Here is a 19,973-nt window from a genome sequence, read left to right on the forward strand (position 1 = left end):
ACAAAGTGGATGAATTTTGAAACATTATGCTAAGTAAAAGAATCTAGCCACAAAAGAACACACATTGTATGATTCCATTTATATGAAATGGGCAGAATAGGTGAATCTACAGAGACAGAAAGTGCATTAGTAGTTGCTTAGAGTTGGCACTAGGAAGTGATAGCTAAAAGTTATGAGATTTCTTTATAAAAATGAAAATGCTCTAAAATTGACGTTGGTGAGATTAGTTGCACATATCTGCGAAAATACTAGAAAACACTGAATTGCACACTTTAAATGGGAGGATTGTATGGTATGTGAAGTATATCTCAATACAGCTTTAAAGAAATTCTCTCAGGGAGAATATGTCTACTGAGAATAGCAATGGGCAGCAGATGGAATCCTTGAGAACTGGCAACAGTGCGGACTAGCTGAAGAAGACAGAGAAAGAATAACCAGAGAGAGTGTGAAGAGAAACCTAGGGCAGCAACAGAGGGGAAGAGTGTTCTGTAATGGGGAAGAGACAGTGCCAAAAATTGCAGAGAGAGGGCTAGTATGAAGAGGAATGAGAACAAGCACTGGATTTGGCAACTAGAAATTAGCGGCTTGCCTGACAATAGTTCAGTGTGGTGAGGACAAATAAACCAAAATATAGTGAATTTAGACATGAATGAGAAGATGAATAAGTAGAGAATCAAAAAACAAAACAAGAGCAACATTAACTAAAACAGCTCTGCTCTTAGGGCTTAAATTATGAGTCACTCTACTAGATTGTATACAGAGAGAGGGAGGAAGTTGAGGGAGATACAGGTTGATGGAATCATATAACAATTTGCCTCCATGTCTGAACTCAGATCTACTTCACTCTATCCACTGCTTCCAGTCAGCAGCACAGCATGAAAAAAACAAGACTGACTTGAAGGAATCAAGTTCTGTAACATATATCCCTTATCATACTGTGGTGGCAACAGTGTGGCAGTAATTGTCCATCTAATGTAGACAGTCAGCAAAGTACAGACCTGAAAGAAGTTGGACAGGCATAGTACTGTACAATTCTTTCATTGCACGTAGGTGAAAATAGAAGGTTAAATGACTTGTTCACAGTCATAAAGTTTACTGTTAAAGAGCTAAGACTAGACTCCAGATTTCCTAACTCTCAGCCTGACCTCTTTCCCTTGAGACCCACCCTGACTCCTTAACAACACTGGTTGCAGAACTTGCTTCTAATTTCCTTACCATCTCATAATCTTTAGGTTGAAAATTCTGCTCTAAATTTAGCTGTGTGTAATTAGAGTGATGCTGGTTATTAAGGCTTTTAATACTTTAGTAACTCCTATTTTATTGTGTATATTTCATCATCAATTAAAAACATCTGAGACGTTTCCCTCTATGTCTATACCATTTGAAATTATTTTGTAAAAGCAGATAATTTAATGTTTTTGCATACTGTTGAATTATTTCCATGCCCTCTCTCCTTTTTTTGTAAGATAAATTCTGTCCTGGCTCCAGGTCTCTGCTTCGAAATCTATGCTGCTGTCGAATGCTCGAAACTTTGCTTCAGATTCCACTTCCAAGATCTGTGTTCCTAAAGCAGCTGTTCCCCTCATCTGAGAAGAATCAAGGCGAGTCTCATCTGATAGTCTCCCTTACATCCTCCACCCCACCGCTGCTGCTAAAGGCCCAGATACTCATAAATTTATATGCACAAAGCTCTGGCAATGGTCAGACTTGGAAGATTTTGGTTAAGCTCAGGTGGTTTGGATCTGACAAGAAATAGTCTGATAAGAAATGCATTCATCCTCTCAAAGAAAGGTAGCTGTCCTGTTACGAGGAAACATCTGCTAATCAGTAAGCCATCACATGCTGAGTGTTAGGATGTTGTGCCGAGATCCACCCTGAACAACCACTCTTTTTTATCATCATGTCCATGGATTCGAAGTGGATTTTTGGCTACTGTCTGGGGGGGACATCCTCCATCCTTCAGAGTGAAAGCCACATTTTTATTAGTGTTATTTTTCTTTACCGTTTTTAACATCTTGCTGTCCATTTTGCTAAACTTTGTCCCTCACACCCCTCACCCCAAACCTGGAAATTTTACGAACCTCCGGACTTCACTAGTTCCCTCTAGTGTAGTGATCCTCACTGAAGGCAAATTTACCCCTAGAGATCATCTGACAATATTTGGAGGCATTTTTGATTGTCAGAACTGGGGAAGTGCTACTGGCACCTAGTGGGTAAAAGTCAAAGATGCTGCCAAGTATCCTACAATGCACAGGACAGTCCCCACAACAAAGACTTATCCTGTCCAAAATGTCAATAGTACCGAGGTTGAAAAATCCTGTTCTACAGAATGCTGCCCAGTTTTCCCTATGGAGATGGAAAGTCCATATTCCCTGTATTGCCATGTATGGGAGTGTCCATGCTTCAGGTATCTGATGAATCTGATCACTTATAATCATGAAAAAATGAGGAAAGTGAGAAAAAAATCCTCTGAGTAGAAAGGACCAAAGCCTGGAATCATTAACCACCTTTCATTCATGATTACAAATAGCAGAAAGTAGAGAGCCTTTAAGGAAAAGGAAAGGATTTTTGTCTGCAGTTTCTCTCCCACTATCCAGCTAATTGCTAGTCATTTAGGAAACACACAACAAAAGAAATTTTAAGGAAACATGACACAATGAAGAGGCAGGTGTGAATAAGGTACCAAGTTAATAATATATACTAATGACTGTTTTTAGACAATGGAAAGAAAAATGAATACGTATAATGAGTAGATTCATGGCAACACTCCATCCCTCTCCTTCATGATTGTGTTTGATAGAGAATGGCTTGAAATTGCTATTATGTAAGCTGAGAGAAAAGTGCTTTGAGAATACTGAATGCAAAATAAAAGCAATAGAGATTTTACAAATCCCAGAAGGCTGGAGAAAGAGAAGACTATTAAAATGTGTGATCCTGGAAGAAAATTGTTTCTATAATTGACAACAAGCTACTTATCAACCAGTACTTGCTGTGTGTACTTTAATCTCATAGCCTGACACTTACCTGCAGGATCACTGGGGATGGCTGACTTATATCCCACACTCCTGGAGCTATCAGTTCTTTGGGAGGCTCACTCTGTAATGTTGTGCTGAATAACATAGACCTGAGAATTGATTTGCTGCAAAAGACAACACATATGGACAGGCAGAAGTCACTTCAAAAGGGAAGCTATTATTATCTATAAATTTCTTTTGGAGTATAAACATAATCAGCTATTTCAGTAGCTTCATTCAGTAGCTAAAAGATAAATACAATATTCCTCAAGCCTAGGTACTGATCAGTGGTTCATTTCTAATATACTGCATGCATGGCTATGTCCATAGACACCTACATTTATTTTCCACATAAGAAAATTGTTTCCACAATGGTTTCTAACAGGTAGCATTTACTCTTAATTTCCAACAATGTTGATTATAAGATGGGACTAAGAATCTCAAATTTATATTCTTGGAGTTATGACTCCCTTAAATCAATAAAGATGTTAACTCTTAAGCACATTGTTTTGCTCCGGGGTGACTAAATTCATTGGGCATCTTTAAAGATATGAGCTCTAAACTTATAGAAAGAAAAGATTTAAATTAGCGTATGATTTGCAGAATCAAAATAGTTGTGGGACTTCATAGAGGAAATGATTCTTTAAGCATAAATAGAAAGATTATTCATATTTTGAATATTTAAAACTATGCTGTAAATTACCATAGTAAATGAGAGTGAATACAGGAAAGACTTTAGACAGGAAGAATTCATGGATACTTTTAACAGCTTCAGTAACATCCAGATCCACAGAGGCTTATAGGAATTAAAAAACAAGCTACACCTGGCCTGTATATATGAATAAGATTATTGGCAAAATGTTCCATGATCACTAAGAACAGTCTTTGATCAACATACCAAATTAAAACTGTAGAACTTAAAGTCAATAAAATTAAGTTTATAAAGAACTTTAAAGCAAAATAAGCCTTTTTGAAAATAACATAGAATTCTACCTTGCCATTTAATGGACAAATATGCAAAATATGAAAGAAAAAATCCAACAAATAAAGTTTTTAAATCCTGAGGCTTCCTGAGGCTTGGCTTCTTTATTTTTCATATCTAAAGATATTATTAAAAAGTATCTGCCCAAGGGATATATTTTAAACATTTTAAACATTTATAATTTTAAACATTCTGGGCAGATATCTTTAAATAACCCAAGAATATTCTTTTAGCAGAATGAATTTTAAGTCATTTTTTTCCCCTTTGTTCTATTCCCTCCTCATCTGGAGAAAGTTGTTTTTGTTTTGTTTTGTTTTTTGGTATAACAATACCAGGGACCAGTATTAGCAAGCTAAAAGTTAACTCAATGAGGTAGAGATTAGAAAATTATGATTGTGATTTTCTCTTTTACTTTTCAGAGTATATAACCTTGCCCTAAATGGTCTGAAGCATCCATCCTCTTGGGAAAAGTTTTGGCCTAGTTTCAGCCAGAATGCGAAAAGAAGGTCTAACACTAAGTTTGGAGGGCTCAGATGTTAATGTCCTCCACAGTATTTACAGAAAATATTCCTATCCACAGTAGAATCAACAGGAGTGAGGAGGGAGGATGTGGCATATTGGAAGGGGAATGTGGCAAAAGAAAAAGCCACTACTTTCTGGCAATTTGAGATTGTGGGAAGCAGAAGACAGAGAAAGAGGGACAGAGTGAGTATGGTAGACAGAGGTATCCCAATTTCCCCCTCTTCTGCCTATAAGAAGACCCATGGGGAGGAGTGTTAGATAAGTGAGCATAGCCTAATGATGAAGGCAGAGGGGACTCCATTCTGTACCCCATGCTTCAGATCCTGGAAGAAAGTCACCTATTGAGCTGCTCTTGTACCAACTTGTGGAGTGACCTTAAACTTCGGGCCCTGTGACATACAGGCAAAAGGAACTCCTGTGTTTAGCTTTATTGGGTCTTCTTTGGTTTCTGTACAGAAGAGATGGAGTCTAGGCACAGCTAAAAATATCTGTGTGAGGGCGTTTTCATAAAGGGGGTCACATGGTGGGGACAAAGGGCCTCTGTAATAAGGGCATCTGATTGAACCATCTGAGCTGAGGTCAGCTGGATGTCCCATATGGGTCTACGGTGCCTGCGAGAGCCCAAGTCACCCAGGGAGTGTCAGTAAGCCCTGGTGAAGGTGGGAGAGCACCAATCACAAGCTACACAAGATATAACAAATAACCACCAGCTTAAAAATGCCTTCGATTTGGATATCATAAGTAACTAGTTCAAATAATCTGTTTCTTTTCTGATCCTTTGTATCCAGATATCCTCTTAGAAAGAGAAGGTGCTGGGAAGCTATCTGAGTGACTGAGCATTTTATCCGAAGGAGGGAGACTGCATAATTCTAAAAGGACTATTTAAATTATTGAATTGACTAATTTTTTGTAATTGATGTAAAGTTTTTTTCTTCTCATTAGTTACAGGGTAGGAGCTCATGAGGAAAAGTGTGATATATTAAGTGCATTTTTCTTCACATTTAAGTTGTGTAATGAGTTATATTTATGGCCTTACTATATTTATACGTCTTGGCCATATTTCACTCTGAAAATCTGAATGACCTAAGCTGATTCCTACAAAAATGAAGGGACTCATTTCTCTCCTTTGATGGAGTCTGGATCAACAGTCACCCTGGCCTTAACCCTGAAGCATACAGGGCAGAGTGAAGTCAGAACTCTTGATTCAAGTATGTGTATGAAAGGATGTATCAAGCAATAGGGCATAGAGAGAATGAGCTTCTAGCTGTCCAACTGAGGTTGACATAATACATACTTTAAGGCAATTTGGGGGAAAGGATGTTTGGCACCATTCTTTGGGTTCTCTGTGTGTTGGATATTAGCTAATTTATATTCTGATAAGGGACTATATCTAAACATCTTTTTCGATATTGTAAGCATGATGGGGACTAAATTTCCATAGACTTCTGTGAATAGAAAACACGAGGATAAGGAAGATGATCAGTGGAATTAAGATGTTAAAAGGATGCATCTAAGAGTGTTGATGGTCTCAGAAAGAGGATGAAAATGGAAACTTTTAATACTCAAGTTGGTGGGGTTCACCAGTAGTTTTTTTTTTTATTGGAGTATAATTGCTTTACAATGTTGTCTTAGTTTCTGCTGTACAATGAAGTGAATCAGCTATATGTATACCTATATCCCCTCCCTCTTGGACCTCCCTCCCACCACCCTGCCCCCCATCCCACCCATCTAGGTCATCACAGAGCACCGAGCTGAGCTTCCTATGCTTACAATGTTGTGAAAAGGTTTATTAAGTCAGTTGAAATTAAGCAAACAAACAAAAACATGGCAAAAGCAAAACATGCCAGAAACAGTTTCATATAGTGGAAAGAGCACCAGACGTTATATCAGAACATCTGTACCCTGTCTTCATTAACTAGCCTTAATTACCTTAAGTTCTTTGAGCTTCTTGCACAAAATCAGTGGTTTTCAAGAGTTTTATATTTGTTTTTATATGGCTTGGTGGTTGGGGGAGTAGACTTTAGAAAGGTGTTGAGGAGATGGCAAATAGATTTGACTCCAGAATTTCAAATGCCACCCTGCCCCCCCCCTCATCTAGCATGTATATAGACTGTTCATTGATCTTATACGTGGAGATTTTGAATAAGATGTCATTAGAAAAGGACCACGCTGATAAATATAGCATTTCTATTCTTAAGGATCCTTTTAATTTCAATATTGTACAAATTCCTATGCCTAGAAAAACCAAACCAAAATCTGTGGCACCAGGAGAACAGATGGGTTGGTTTACCCTCTCTGGGTCCCTGTTTCCTCAGACAATAAAAAAGTGGTTTGAATACATTAATTATTGTCATTTTTAGCTAGGATTCTATACAACCATGGCTTGGCATTCTGGAACCAGCACTTCCAGAAGATCTCATACTGTAAAACTCTTTGGGACTCTGACTCTCATAGGTCTAACAGGTTTCATGCCCAAGAGCAGAGCCCAGGTAAGGCTGAGACAGGCAGTGAGGTTTTCACAGTGCATTCATGGAGCAGGGCATGACACATAAGGGCAGGAAGGGAGGCAGCTTGATGTAGTAACATGTGTGAAGAGGAGAGAAGTCAGCCCTTCATTCTGGTTCTTGTTCTATTCCTAAGTAGCCCAGTGACCTCTAGCCAGCCCCTTTAACCTTCCTTCATCATAAAGATGTTCACATATAAATGAGATATTTGAATTAGTTGAGCTCTGAGGGTCTTTCTTATACAGGATGGAAGAATGATAAGGAATTTTCATCCACAACTTGCTTCTATTATTTGATTTTAAGGATATACCTGAAATGATCATTTATAGTGGGATCAGGGTTGGTTACTCAGACAACAGTCTAAGGAATAAAATTTTATTAAGATTAAGATTTATTTAGGCCTCTTTTGAAATTCCGCTAAAGATTCTGATTTTCCTGGGCTTTAACGCATCTCAGGGGCTCTGAAAATACTGATGCCTGGCCCCTCCACAGACCAGTTAAATTAGAATCTTTGGGAACACATGGGTTTATTTTTAAATCTCCCCAGGAGATTCCATTGTTCAATAAAGGTTGATAATCTCTGCACTGAAGGAGTTTACCACAATTTAGAAATGCTAAGTAACTACCATACTATTTGTTTTGAATTTAAGTAGGGAAGGTAGGTCATAGAAATTATTGAGGTGAGAATAACACTTTCTTGCTGCAGTGTGGAGGCACTGTGAATATAGATATGGTATAAGTCCTATCTGCAAAGGAGAGGATTATAAAACTTTCGTGGGCAAAATTTTACCTTTGTTTTTGAAACATATTTTTTAATAGGGTTGAAGGTGAATTTGTGTGCTTGAAAATGTTGAAGTTTATTTTTATTTGTACACACTCTCGATGCAGCTATGACCAATATATCTGAGTTTAATCTTCATTGGTTCTTCTGAAAACCACTTCTGGAAACCACAAATAGATAGGAAACCTTTAATTCTGCATATTTTCAGGTTGTGTGTATCTTGGAAAAAATAGAGACATAAATGCTCATTACAGCTCCACATGGCTGGGTATGAGAAATTCAAGCTGTAATAAATGATAGATTCAATACCAAATGTTTATGGGCAGGGGTCATTCCGTGAAAGAAAATGAAATTAAGTGACTTATTTGCTGTGATCTGGAAATATCTCCATCAAATAAATTGGGTTAGAATCTCTGTAACTCAAAGCAATGAGCACAGTGGGAGTTTTTACATCTCCCCAACCGGCCCACATGATGGATTTCTGATGTCTTAAAAAGATCTGGATTTAAGTTGTTTAGCCCAGGAGAGAGGCAGATTTTCTGATTTTCATAAGAAATAGTCTTTTGGAAATACATTTACAAATCCTTATTGAAGCTCTCTTTGAAGTAAGTTGTGTTTCTGTGATGTCTCATCATCCACAATTTTGCCACTTTCTCTTAGGAAAACCATTTAGTATCAGTCCCATATGGCATTTCTTAAAGATGCCCATTGTCCACGATCACTCGCATATAAAATGTTTATCAGAGATTAAGTGACAGATGACAAAACAACATGGAGGCAGTGTTTTACTATCATAACCATGTAGAAAAAAGCTTTGAAGAATAGCTTGAAAGACAAAAATATTCCGAACTTTTTATATGTTTAACATTTTTTGATTACCTGTTATGTGAAAAAGTAGTATGTTAGATGATGAGAGAGCATAAAATGGATTAAATTCTTTTTCAGTGAATAGCTGGAAATATATTCTACAAACATGCTAGATCTTACAAATACTGCAGTTGAAACTTTAAAGAAACTCACTCATGAGATGGAAGGGCACCTGCATAGCTGCTCCTAGTGAGAAAGTAATGAAAGTTCTTAGCCCACAAATCAGATTTTTGAAATATCTGCTAACAGCAGTTGGTATTCCTTTTAGGGCTGAACTGTTTCTTATAGACTTTTGAAATTTTATTTCATTCTAAATCTCCTACAGAGATTGATATTTTTTCCAATTCACTTTAATAAACAAACCTGTACTGATTGCCTGTTTATAAGAGGTACCATGTTAGATGATAGAAATTACAAAGAAAATACATTCCCTGTCCTCATACATGTGGAAATTGGCTATAACATGAAAACTATTAAAAGAGCAACACACACACACACACACACACACACCATGTCATAATTAACCTACTAAAAAATGATTTTAAAAATGTATCACAGTTGCTTTGATGATAATTTATTTATATTGACTAAATGTGGGAACTAAAAGCTGATGAATTTTCCTAACATTTTTATATTACCAAATCTTTCTAAAAGAGCAGGGGCAGAAACATCCTTTATAATAATATTAAAATAACAATATAGGTTCTATTTCTTCGAAAGTCATGTATTTTACAATTTGATTCTAAAGCAAGTCTTGCCATGGAAAAGTAACTAAGATGTTTTATTTAAAATATTTTTTCCTTAATAACACTGAAAAATCATGTAATTGACTTTATCAAATATTCTAAGTATTAATAATTCCAAATCCTTATGGTTAAATCAACAGTTAATTTTTCAATGGCAATTAGTTCTGATAGAATATCAGAACTCCTATTTGGCTTACTTTTCTGAAAAATATCCTCTTAAAGTTGACATATATTTCTTCTTGGCAATAAAAGGTCAGTAAACCAATTACATTGAATAATTTTACTTCAGCCAGAATTTCATGACTTATATTGTTTCTAAATGACAGTACTGATCTAAATCATTTTAAATTAGTAATTCCAGAGAAACTGGCTGGTCACATAAGGAAAAGAAATTGAGATTGGTCATGCCAATACCTTTTCATGACCCAGTTGACAAGCTGAGCATGAGGCCTGTTTCTAAAGCCACTTCTACATTTTGCTTTTCAGTCCCGCTTTCAATAGTCATGATTTATATTGAGCTACCTCAATTTTAGAATAAAACGTCTTCTTGATTTTCTCATTATGCCATATACGGCTCACTATCCAGTTCCAAGGAGGTTTTTATTGAGATGGAAGTTTTATTAATCACAAATGATATACTTACTGTTTTGGAAACAGTGGAAGACAAGTCCAGGCCAATAAATCTGCATTGTTCGTTGCACAGGTAATCCCAAACAGTTTTATAGTGAGCATGGATTCCCTTGGAAGTGACTTTATTTCAAGAGGAAAATTGATTCTTAAAATAAAAGAAAGAAGTAGGTTATCTACCCAATTGCAACGATGTTTTCATAAATATTTCCTTGTAATATAATGTCATGTGACAAAAATATTTTAACCATTTGACTCGAGGCATCCTCTTAAATTTTGTGTTGTATCTTGTAAAAGTAGAAATATAGCAGAAGTACATAGAGTAATGAGATTGATTACTCTATGGGGATTGCTGTAATTTTGATATATAAGCTTATTTTTTAAATTACAATAACTTGAGCATAATAAAAGAATGATTAACATTGTCTTAGGGAATGGGGGGAGGGCAGGAAATAACTCATAATGGGTCTTAAAGAGTAAGTTGGTTACAATCAGATGGAGATTTGCAAAAGAATATTCCAAGAAGAGAAAAGTGCATAGACAAGGGCATATATGCATGTAGCTGAGGAGTGGTGAGCGGCTCATTGTGGCTAGAACACAGAATGTAGTCAAGCTGATCTGGAAAGTTATGGAGGATGCAATTAGAAAGACAGGTGGTTGCCAGGATGTTTAAGAACTCTGTATGCTAGGCAAAGGGATCTGAGATTTTTCCTAATGGCAAAAGGAAATGTTTAAATGAAAGAGCTAAAAGCATAGAAAGTTGTTTATAATTTTAAATGTGGACTATTCTGGGTGATAATGAGATTCCAGGAATTTGGGGCTGATTGCTGAGATGTAATAGACAATACAATTCCTGGATATGTCAAGGTGAATCAAACTCAGACCCTGGATGGATTGTAGATATGGACAAAAAAAGTGGCTAAGTATAAACACAAGATTGTTAATAGTGGAAAAAAACTTGAATTGGGGCATTGAATCCATCAATATATATGAGACTGCTTAGAAGGTTATAAATGATACTGTAAGATTGGGAGGGGTACACCTGGGTGGTAGAAGTATCTAAGAAGAAAGGGCTTTTGACAGAAAGTTGAGAGTGTGATCTGAGGTCCCTAATCATGGACAGGAAGAAGGATACAAGAGCCTCAAGAGAAGTATGGGGTTTAGGAGAGATCTATTTATGAGACAAGAAGACATTTTTCAAAAAGTTGAGATGGGGGGAATATGTTTACTAGAAGATGAGAATGCTATGAAGAAATGGGAAAACTGGAACAGACGTTAGCATGTAGGGGACGATTAATGGGAACTGATTCACCAAGAAATGGGAAGAAGTAAAAGGAAAGTGACTGGAAGAGCAAATGCGCAGTTTGTATTGGATAATATCTGATGCCGTTAGGTATGAGGAGTATGAACAGAATCCACTGGCCTTGTAATTCCCAGTTGAACTTTGAAGTCAAGTTGTTTTAGCAGTGGGTGATTATTAGAGGACTGATTGTGACCAAAGTCTATTATCCAACTGGAAAGTGCTTACTGAGGTTGGCCCAGGTGAGGCCTCAGGTAGTATCGAGTGTCTTCTCACACAAGAAGTTGGCTGTCTAATCTGGATATGGGGAGCAGTCCTTACTCAGGGTGTAAAATAAGACTTTGGTGACCTCCTTTTGTGTGTGGCTAGGCAGCATTCAGCCTTAGGAATGAGGAGGAGTTAATTCAGCCCAGTGATCATAACTGATTTTGAGGAAGTACACATCTCTCCCCTCAACATGCTGTTCTCTGAGATGGAGAGGTCCAGACCCAGGTGGTAGTAAGACATCTAACAAAAGGAAAGACAGAAGGGCTATTTTAGAGTTTGAATGGATATTTGACTAACAGCATATTAATGGAATAGGACAATAAAGAATTAAAGATGAATTCCAGGCTTCCAGATTATGTTGTAGTGGATTACCTTTAACAGATAGAAAACACAGAGGAGGAGTATGGGATAGGGGATATATGTGCAGTTTAGGGCATGATGTCATTGAGTTAATAATAACTCAGAGATGTCAATATGTAAGCTATGAGTGGAGATGAATCAGAGGTTTGGATTTGCATACATGTGCATTCAAATATTGGCCCCATGACTGAACAGATGTTCTTCTTTGAGTGATGAATTTAACCTTTCTAAGCCTTGTTTTTCTTATCCATAAATGGAACGAATATTACATAACACAGTATGTGGCAAATGGTAGGTTGTATATCAGCCTTATATTCAGTATTCTATCAACAATGTAATAACTTATATTAGCCATTGTAGACAGATAAAATATAATTCTAGTTAAAAGTAAGGAAGGGAAATAAAGACTAGAGTAAAAAAAAATATTTTTCAAGATTAGCGAAATTTAGACTATTGAAAATTAAATTATTACACATTTAGATATCTAAAACTACAAGTCTCTTTTCTTTCATATTCCTTCATGGTCATAATATTCATTCAATGTAATGTGAGCATATTTCTCGGCTTAAAAGAAGCTGTGAAACTCAACATAGAATGTGGAATGCACAGTAATTTCTTGAATATTCTCTCTTTTACCTGTAAATGACTTTCTATTCAGTTTTCATATTGCTGTGGTAGGATGGAAGCTATAATTTCACTTTATTTCTCACATAATCTGGAATGTTCTTTTTCCCATTGAGTCTGGCTTCTTCATGTATAACTTCACTTATTAGTGAGCTTTTCATATCAAGAATGACAAAAAATTCGATAAGTTACAGTGGGTAGTTACTGCCAATCTCCATTCTGTCATTTTTATTAATAAAGATAAATTCTTCTAGGGTAAGAATATATGCTTTACAAATAGTTATTTATTCATTTCTTGAATAGATATGGATTTTTGAAGCCAGAATAATCTGAGTCACTGAGAAATCTTTTTTTATTAACTTCTACATGGCTATTGAAAAATCAAAGGAATGAACTTTTACACAAAAAAAGGAAAAAAATACTTTAAGAGACAATTCAATAAGTGAAGTCAGATTGCTTCTTTATATCCAAGCTGTTGGCACAGACCTCAAGTTTTAACCAGATGTTTGCCTTACTCTGCTGTTAAAAATGAGTAAACACTGAAATTTTTCTTAAACATTCTTTTCTTCTATATGAGACAGCTTTTCTAAAATCAGAATAAGTTTTTGATAGTGAAAATGGAAGATTTAAAAAGTCACATTGTATAGAACTCCCTTATTAACACTAATATAAAATAACAGACCATTGTAAGGACTTTGACTTTTATCTGAGTGAAAAAGGGAGCCATTGAAGGATTATAAAACAGAAGAATGATGTGGCCTGACTTACATTTTAAAAGAGGTTACTTTAACTGCTGTGTGAGAAGGATTCTAAAGGTGCAAGGGAAGTAGGGTGACTATTACAAGGCTACTGTAGGAATACAGGGGAGATATGATGGTGGCCTAGACCAGTGAAAGTGATAAGAAGTAATGTTCTGGAAATATTCTGAGGAGAGAGACAGTAGGATTCCTGGGCATTGGGTTCTGAGAGAAGGAAATTCAGGCTAAGGATTTGACCTGAACAACCGATACTGGAAATGATCATCCAGAGTGGCCATCCATGGGTGGAACAAGTTTGGAGTGTAAGATCAAGAGTTTAGTTTTAGACATGTTGAGTGAGTACGTGTGAAGTTTGTGACTGATGCCTGTGTTGGCGATATAAATTTGGGAGTTGTTGGCATATAGATGGCATTTAAAGCTATGTGACTATAAGAGAAAACTAAGGAGTAAAGATAGATACAACAGAAGAGGCTTTAGGTTAAGACTATGACCAGTTTGGGAGAAGAAAAGAATATGGAGAAGGAATGCCCAGTGAGGGAGGAGAAAAGCTTAAAGAATGTGGGAGCCAGCTCCTACCAGATCATGTAAGATGAAGACTGAGAAACAAACATCAGATTTAGCTTTGCAGGTCATGAGTGACTCTAATGGTCAATTTCAGTGGAGCAGAGATGATGAAAGCCTGATTGGAGAATGCATGAGAGCAGAGGAAAAAAATGGAAGAACATGAATACAGACGACTCTTCGGAAGGGTTTTGCTGCAAAGTAGAGGGAAAAATGGCATGGTTGCTGTTGAAAAAATGAAGTAGAGTTTGTTTTGTTTTTTAATTTAAGATGTGAGAACTATTTGTAGAATATAAATACTCAGCCCAAGATTTTATATGTTATAAGAAACAGTATGAAAATCACAGTAAAAACCTCAGCTTTGGAGTCAGAGTGGGTCTGAGCACTAGTTCTGCCACTTACTGGTTGTGGGACCTGGGGCAAGTTAATTAAATTTCATAAACATTAATATTCTGATCTGTAAAATGGAGACGACAGTATCTGTTCTGGATTTTTGTTATTAAGTTTAGATGAGATAATATATTTGGGGGGTATACTCTGATGACTGGAATACAATAAGTGGTCAAAATCTATGTAACATATTATTGTTAAATGAAGTTTCTGTCCTTAAGTTTACAGTCTAGTAATAAAATGTATGATCAACTGTAGAGTAATGGGTACATGTTAATAAAGTATATAAAGAATGCTACAGGCCAAGCACCTAGAAAAATGGTAAATAAATATTTTTAATGGAAATAAAATGAGAAGAACTCTGGGTTAAAGTAACTAACTCTTGAGGGAATCAAAGAAACTCTCATAGGAAAGATAACAATCATGCACTCTCTTTTTTTAATTTATTTTTAAAATTTTTTACTTATATTTTATTTTATTTTTTATTTTTATTTTTATTTTTTTAACATCTTTATTGGTATAATTGCTTTACAATGGTGTGTTAGTTTCTGCTTTATAACAAAGTGAATCAGCTATACATATACATATGTCCCCATATCTCCTCCCTCTTGGCGATCAGCTCAGTGCTTTGTGACCACCTAGAGGGGTGGGATAGGGAGGGTGGGAGAGAGACACTCATGCACTCTTGAAGGAAGAGAAGAAAAGTATATCAATGAAGTTATTCCAACAACACTAATGATTTTCAATTTATTTTGAGATTTTTTTTCTTTGACTTTAGAATTAGTAGATTTTTCCCTTGAATTGTTTAAATAATAGCACATATCTGTCAGTTGAAAATGAATCTGACTTTTTGAAACAACCAGGAATAAGTTTTAATTAAGTCAGAAGAATAATTCTAGTAATTGAGCTGGTTAATGCATTTTTGAGGAATCACTTATTATACAAAATTCATTCACTTGCCAAGCTACACTTCCTGGACTCTTACTCTGTCTGGTGCTGCTAGGGATAAAATTTGAAAATTTGAAAATAAAAAAATAAAAATCTTTGTATCCTTTAGCAGAAGCAAACAGAAATGTAAACAAACACATTCAGTAAGAGACCATAAGACAGTACTTTGAGGTTCAGACCAAACGAAAAAAGAAAAGGTGGCCAATTTTTAAAGAATGATACAGGAAAGGGTTTATAGAGAAGGTGGAGGAGTGTTCTGGAAGATAATTGGGAGTTCCCAAAGTAGGCAGTGAAGACAATGTTCTCCTGACAGATGGATGACCCCTAGCAGAGGCGTGATTTCTCAGTTCATAGGGTAAGTAGATTAGATGCAGAGAGTGGCTGGGTGCACGGGCAGACAGTGGGGCTAACTCCAGAGATGAAAGTGCAGAGATAGGCAGGGACCAAACCACAGAGGGCCTTGTGTGCTATGCTAAATTACTTGTATTTTACCTTACAGGAATTGGGGAGCCACTAAAGAATTTTACAAGCAGAAATGATTCTGTGCAATGGAAGGGGATTTTGTAATTGAAGGTCAGGTTTTCAAGAAGAGATAAAGGTTGTCACAGTCCTAGAAGAAGGAGGATTTGCTTTGGAGTATGTAAGAATTGAGGAACACATGTTATGTCTCAGGACTCAGTCTCCATTGATTGTGGTAACACTAAGAGTGGGATAGATGGTACTATTCTAACACCATCTTCAGAGTCCCAGAAATTTTGGCTCATATATATCAATAGGACAGTACAATATTGGGAGTCAAATTATCTCCTAAGAAAGCCTGACCTTCTGAAAGGGCTGATGGATAGTAGGTTGGGGAGTTTTCTTCTACTTGTGGTGGGAAGAAAATTGGCTCTCAGTGGATCAGTGGAGACCCCAGAGAAAGGAGAGCAGAGCAGTGTCATGGGAATAGCAAGGAAAAGCAACGGTAACCATATAAAAGCCATAGATGGAGCCTAGGAGCCCCCTGAGATTCTGAGTAAAGCAAAGGCTTGAGGTGGGAGGCAGAGAAGAGGAGGAAGGCATGGATAGTGTCAAGAAGGTACTCTTCCTTCTTGATTTAACAAATCTCTATAAAATGAAGAAGTAGGAGTTGATTACCCCAAATTAGGTGACAGTTTACACAATGCATAGATAATTACTGTTCAAAAACTTGATTGTTTAAACAAATTTATAACTGGCTTTTGGGGAAAAATGGAGATTACATATGTTATTAGGTGATTTCTTTCTTCTTTGTTATATCTGGACTCTACCTCCCTCTAACCCCAAGTAGAGGCCATTCCTTTTATCCACAGTCTGTGAATGATTAATAATTCTCCCTTTCCCAATTTCCCTCTTTGAGCAGTTCAACACACGTAGATTGGACACTTATCTAGATTTTTAAATGGACCTTTAATCTGCTGAATTGAAATCAGTTATCTATTATGCCTAGCATATTTATCACATCACTGAATCAAATCAACTGGCAACATTTAAAAAAAATCATACCCTTCACTTAAGAATAGGGGGAAAAAAATCCTGATCTTTATTAGACAAATGATCCTGCCAGAATAAAGATTAAACTTACGTTTCATTCCAGTTGACCAAGAAAAAAAACAATTTTTTGACTGGAATATTTCTGCAGTTTCTCACTTGGCACAGTTTCTTTCCAGCATATGTAAGCCAACAGGAAAAAGAAAATGCTTTATACCTAAAAAGAAACAACACTGATTCAATAAGCTGAATGCTATAAAGGAACCAGTTTTCTATATGGGTCAATTACTTTTATAGTTAAAAGTCAAATGAAATGGTAAAGTGTTATTTGCTTGTATAGAGTGTACTTTAAAAATTACTAAGAATTTATGTTTGGTGACTTCAGCAAGATTGCAGAATAAGAAGCCCTAGACCCTCCTTCCCCCCTGGAGACACCAATTCAATTTCCTTTGAGAGAAATCCAGAAACATGTTAAAAGGCTCTTGCACCACAGGCAAGTGCAAAACCAGCCACATAAAAATCAGTAGGAAAATTCATGGCACTCATTTTCCAGAGCTCCTCCTCACAGCAGAGTGTTGTGGGATCAGGAGGAAACTCCCAACTCCCAGCTTCTCCTTTGGCTGGGAAAGAGAAGACTGGAACATATGCCTAACATTTAGACTTTTTAGGGGTCTATCCAAGGGACTGGTTTCTCTCTTGCTGCATCTAAGTGCAGAATAGGAATGGGTGTCAGTTTGGAGGACTCTGAGAACAAAGGCAATGGTTTGAACTAGCACAAACTCACTCACCACTTCCCCCCAGCTCAGTGCAAAATGAATAGGAGAAAACCCCCAACTCCCAGCTTCTCCCTTGGGAAAGATTTGGATTGTGATTCCAATGTTGCAGCTTTTTTGGGGGGTGCTGCCTGAGGGACTGGTTTCTGTCTCAGAATGCTGACAGGGTATGATACACTCTAGATGCCTGGGGACCATGGACTTAGGAGAACAAAGAAGAGCTGGGAGGCTTGCTGCCACTCCAGAGGATATGTGGGGCAGCAGACAGAGGTTGATGCAGCTTGATGGTCTCTGCATTGGCAGGAAGAGAGGGGAGCAGGGAAAGTGTAGTGTGCATCCAACATTTTGGCTTTTTCAGGGGGCTGTATGAGGAACTGGTTTATGTCTTATGCAACAGAGCACTGATGGGACCTGGCATATTATGGATGCCTGGGAGCAACTGAGAACAAAAAAGAGCTGGGCAGCTTATGGAGCACCAAAGAACCAGCAGTACCACAGGTCAACCCTAGATGAAACAAGAAATATAACATCTTGAAGAAAGAAGAAAAACCTCTCTGATTGGGAATTTACACACAGAAGCCCAGGGAATATGCATCTACAGAAAAGATTTGAAAAGCCCCCCAAATCTCTAGCTGGACTGATTGGTAACATTCTTCCCCTGTATGAAACCACTCCATAAAGACTGGGAGAGGTAGCTGTTTTTTTCAAATGCTCGAATCCCAATACAAAGTAAAACAAAGGTATACGAAGAAAGAGGAAAACGTGGTCCAACCAAAGGAACAAAATAAATCTCCAGAAACTAATCTTAAAGAAATGGAAGTATATGAACTACCTGACAAAGAATTTTATATATAACAAAATGAGAACATCAAGAAAGAGATAAACATATTAAAAAGAACCACACAGAAATTTTGGAGCTGAAGAATACAATAACTGAATTGAAAAAAATCAGTAGAGAGGTTCAAGGGCAGACTTGATCAAGCAGAAGAAAAAAATCAGTGAGCTCAAAGATAGGTATTTGAAATTATTCAGTTAGGGAAGCAAAAAGAAAAAAAATGAAGAAGAGTGAAGAAAGTCTAAGGGACTTATGGGACACACAGGACAAATATACACATTATATGAGTCCCAGGAGGAAACGACTGAAAGAGGCAGAAAGCTGATATGAAGAAATAATGGCTGAAAACTTATTAATTGTGGGGAAGGAAATGGACACTCAGTTTCAAGAAGCCCAACAGACCAAACTAGGATGAGCCCAAAAAAGACCACACTAAAACACATTAAAATCAAACATCAAAAGTCAAAGACATAGAGAGAATTTTGAAAGCAGCAAGAGAAAAGTGATCTGCCACATAAAAGAGATCTCATCAGTTTTTCAGCAGATTTCTCAGCAGAAACCTTAAAGGCCAGATGGAGTGGAAATGATATATTCAAAGTTCTGCAAGAAAAAAATGTAATTATATCTGGCAAAGCTGTCCTGCAAAAATGAAGGAGAAATAAATACTTCCTCAGGTAAAAAGCTGAGGGAGTTCATCAGCACTAGACCTGACTTACATGAAATGCTAAAGGGAGTCCTTCAAGTTGAAATGAAAGGATGCTAAACAGCAACACAAAAGCATATGAAAGTATAAAAGCTTACTGGTAAAGGAAAATATACAGACAAATACAGAATACTGTAAGACTGTAATGGTGGTCCATGAAAAACTTTTAACTCTGGATAAAATATAATGGACAAAGTATGGAAAAACTTTAATTATAAAAATATATAAAATATAAGAAGATGCCATTTGTGATATCAGTAACATAAAGTGTGGTGAGGGGAGAAGAAAAGAGTAGAGTTTTTGTATCTGATTGAAGTTGTTATCAGCTTAAAACAGTGTTTTAAATATAAGATGTTTTATGTGAGGCCCATGGTCACCACAAAGAAAACACCAACCTATACAAGATAAAAGAAAATAAGAAAGGAATTGAAGTATGCCATTACAAAAACTCAGAAGAACACAAAGGGAAACGGCAAGAGAGGAAAAGAGGGACAAAAATGCTACAAGATAGAAAACAATGAAAAAAATGGCAATAGAAAGTCCTTCCCTATCATTAATTACATTAAATATACATTAAATTCTACAATCAGAAGACATAGCATAACTGAATGAATTAGAAAACAAGATCCAACCATACGCTGTCTACAAGAGATGTACTTTAGATTTAAGGACACACCTGAAAGTGAAAGGACAGAAAAAGATATTCTATGTAAATGGTAATCAGAAGAGAGCAGCAGTGGCCATACTTATATAAGACAAAATAGACTTTAAGTTAAAACTGTCACAACTGACAAGGACATTATATAATGATAAAGGGGTCAACTCATCAAGAGGATACAACAGTTGTAAATATACATGCACCCCAAATTGAAGCAAATATATTAAGCAAACATTGACAGAAT

At 36.6% G+C, this 19,973-nt stretch overlaps 1 protein-coding gene across 3 annotated transcripts in view; it reads right to left on the minus strand.

The window, feature by feature from the left end:
• Positions 1-19,973, minus strand: part of PIK3C2G (phosphatidylinositol-4-phosphate 3-kinase catalytic subunit type 2 gamma) — a 357,132-nt gene that overhangs the window by 269,129 nt on the left and 68,030 nt on the right. For 2 of the 3 annotated variants that reach the window (XM_061204610.1, XM_061204612.1), the window contains exons 11-13: positions 16,855-16,977; positions 10,060-10,191; positions 3,025-3,139 (exon numbers count right to left, since the gene is read on the minus strand). In XM_061204610.1, the coding sequence (XP_061060593.1) occupies positions 3,025-3,139; positions 10,060-10,191; positions 16,855-16,977 (370 nt within the window). The remainder of the gene's footprint in view (positions 1-3,024; positions 3,140-10,059; positions 10,192-16,854; positions 16,978-19,973) is intronic. The other variant, XM_061204611.1, reaches the window with a different exon arrangement.

The sequence above is a fragment of the Eubalaena glacialis genome, chromosome 11, assembly GCF_028564815.1.
Source record: "Eubalaena glacialis isolate mEubGla1 chromosome 11, mEubGla1.1.hap2.+ XY, whole genome shotgun sequence".
In the NCBI taxonomy this organism is placed as follows: Eukaryota; Metazoa; Chordata; class Mammalia; order Artiodactyla; family Balaenidae; genus Eubalaena; species Eubalaena glacialis.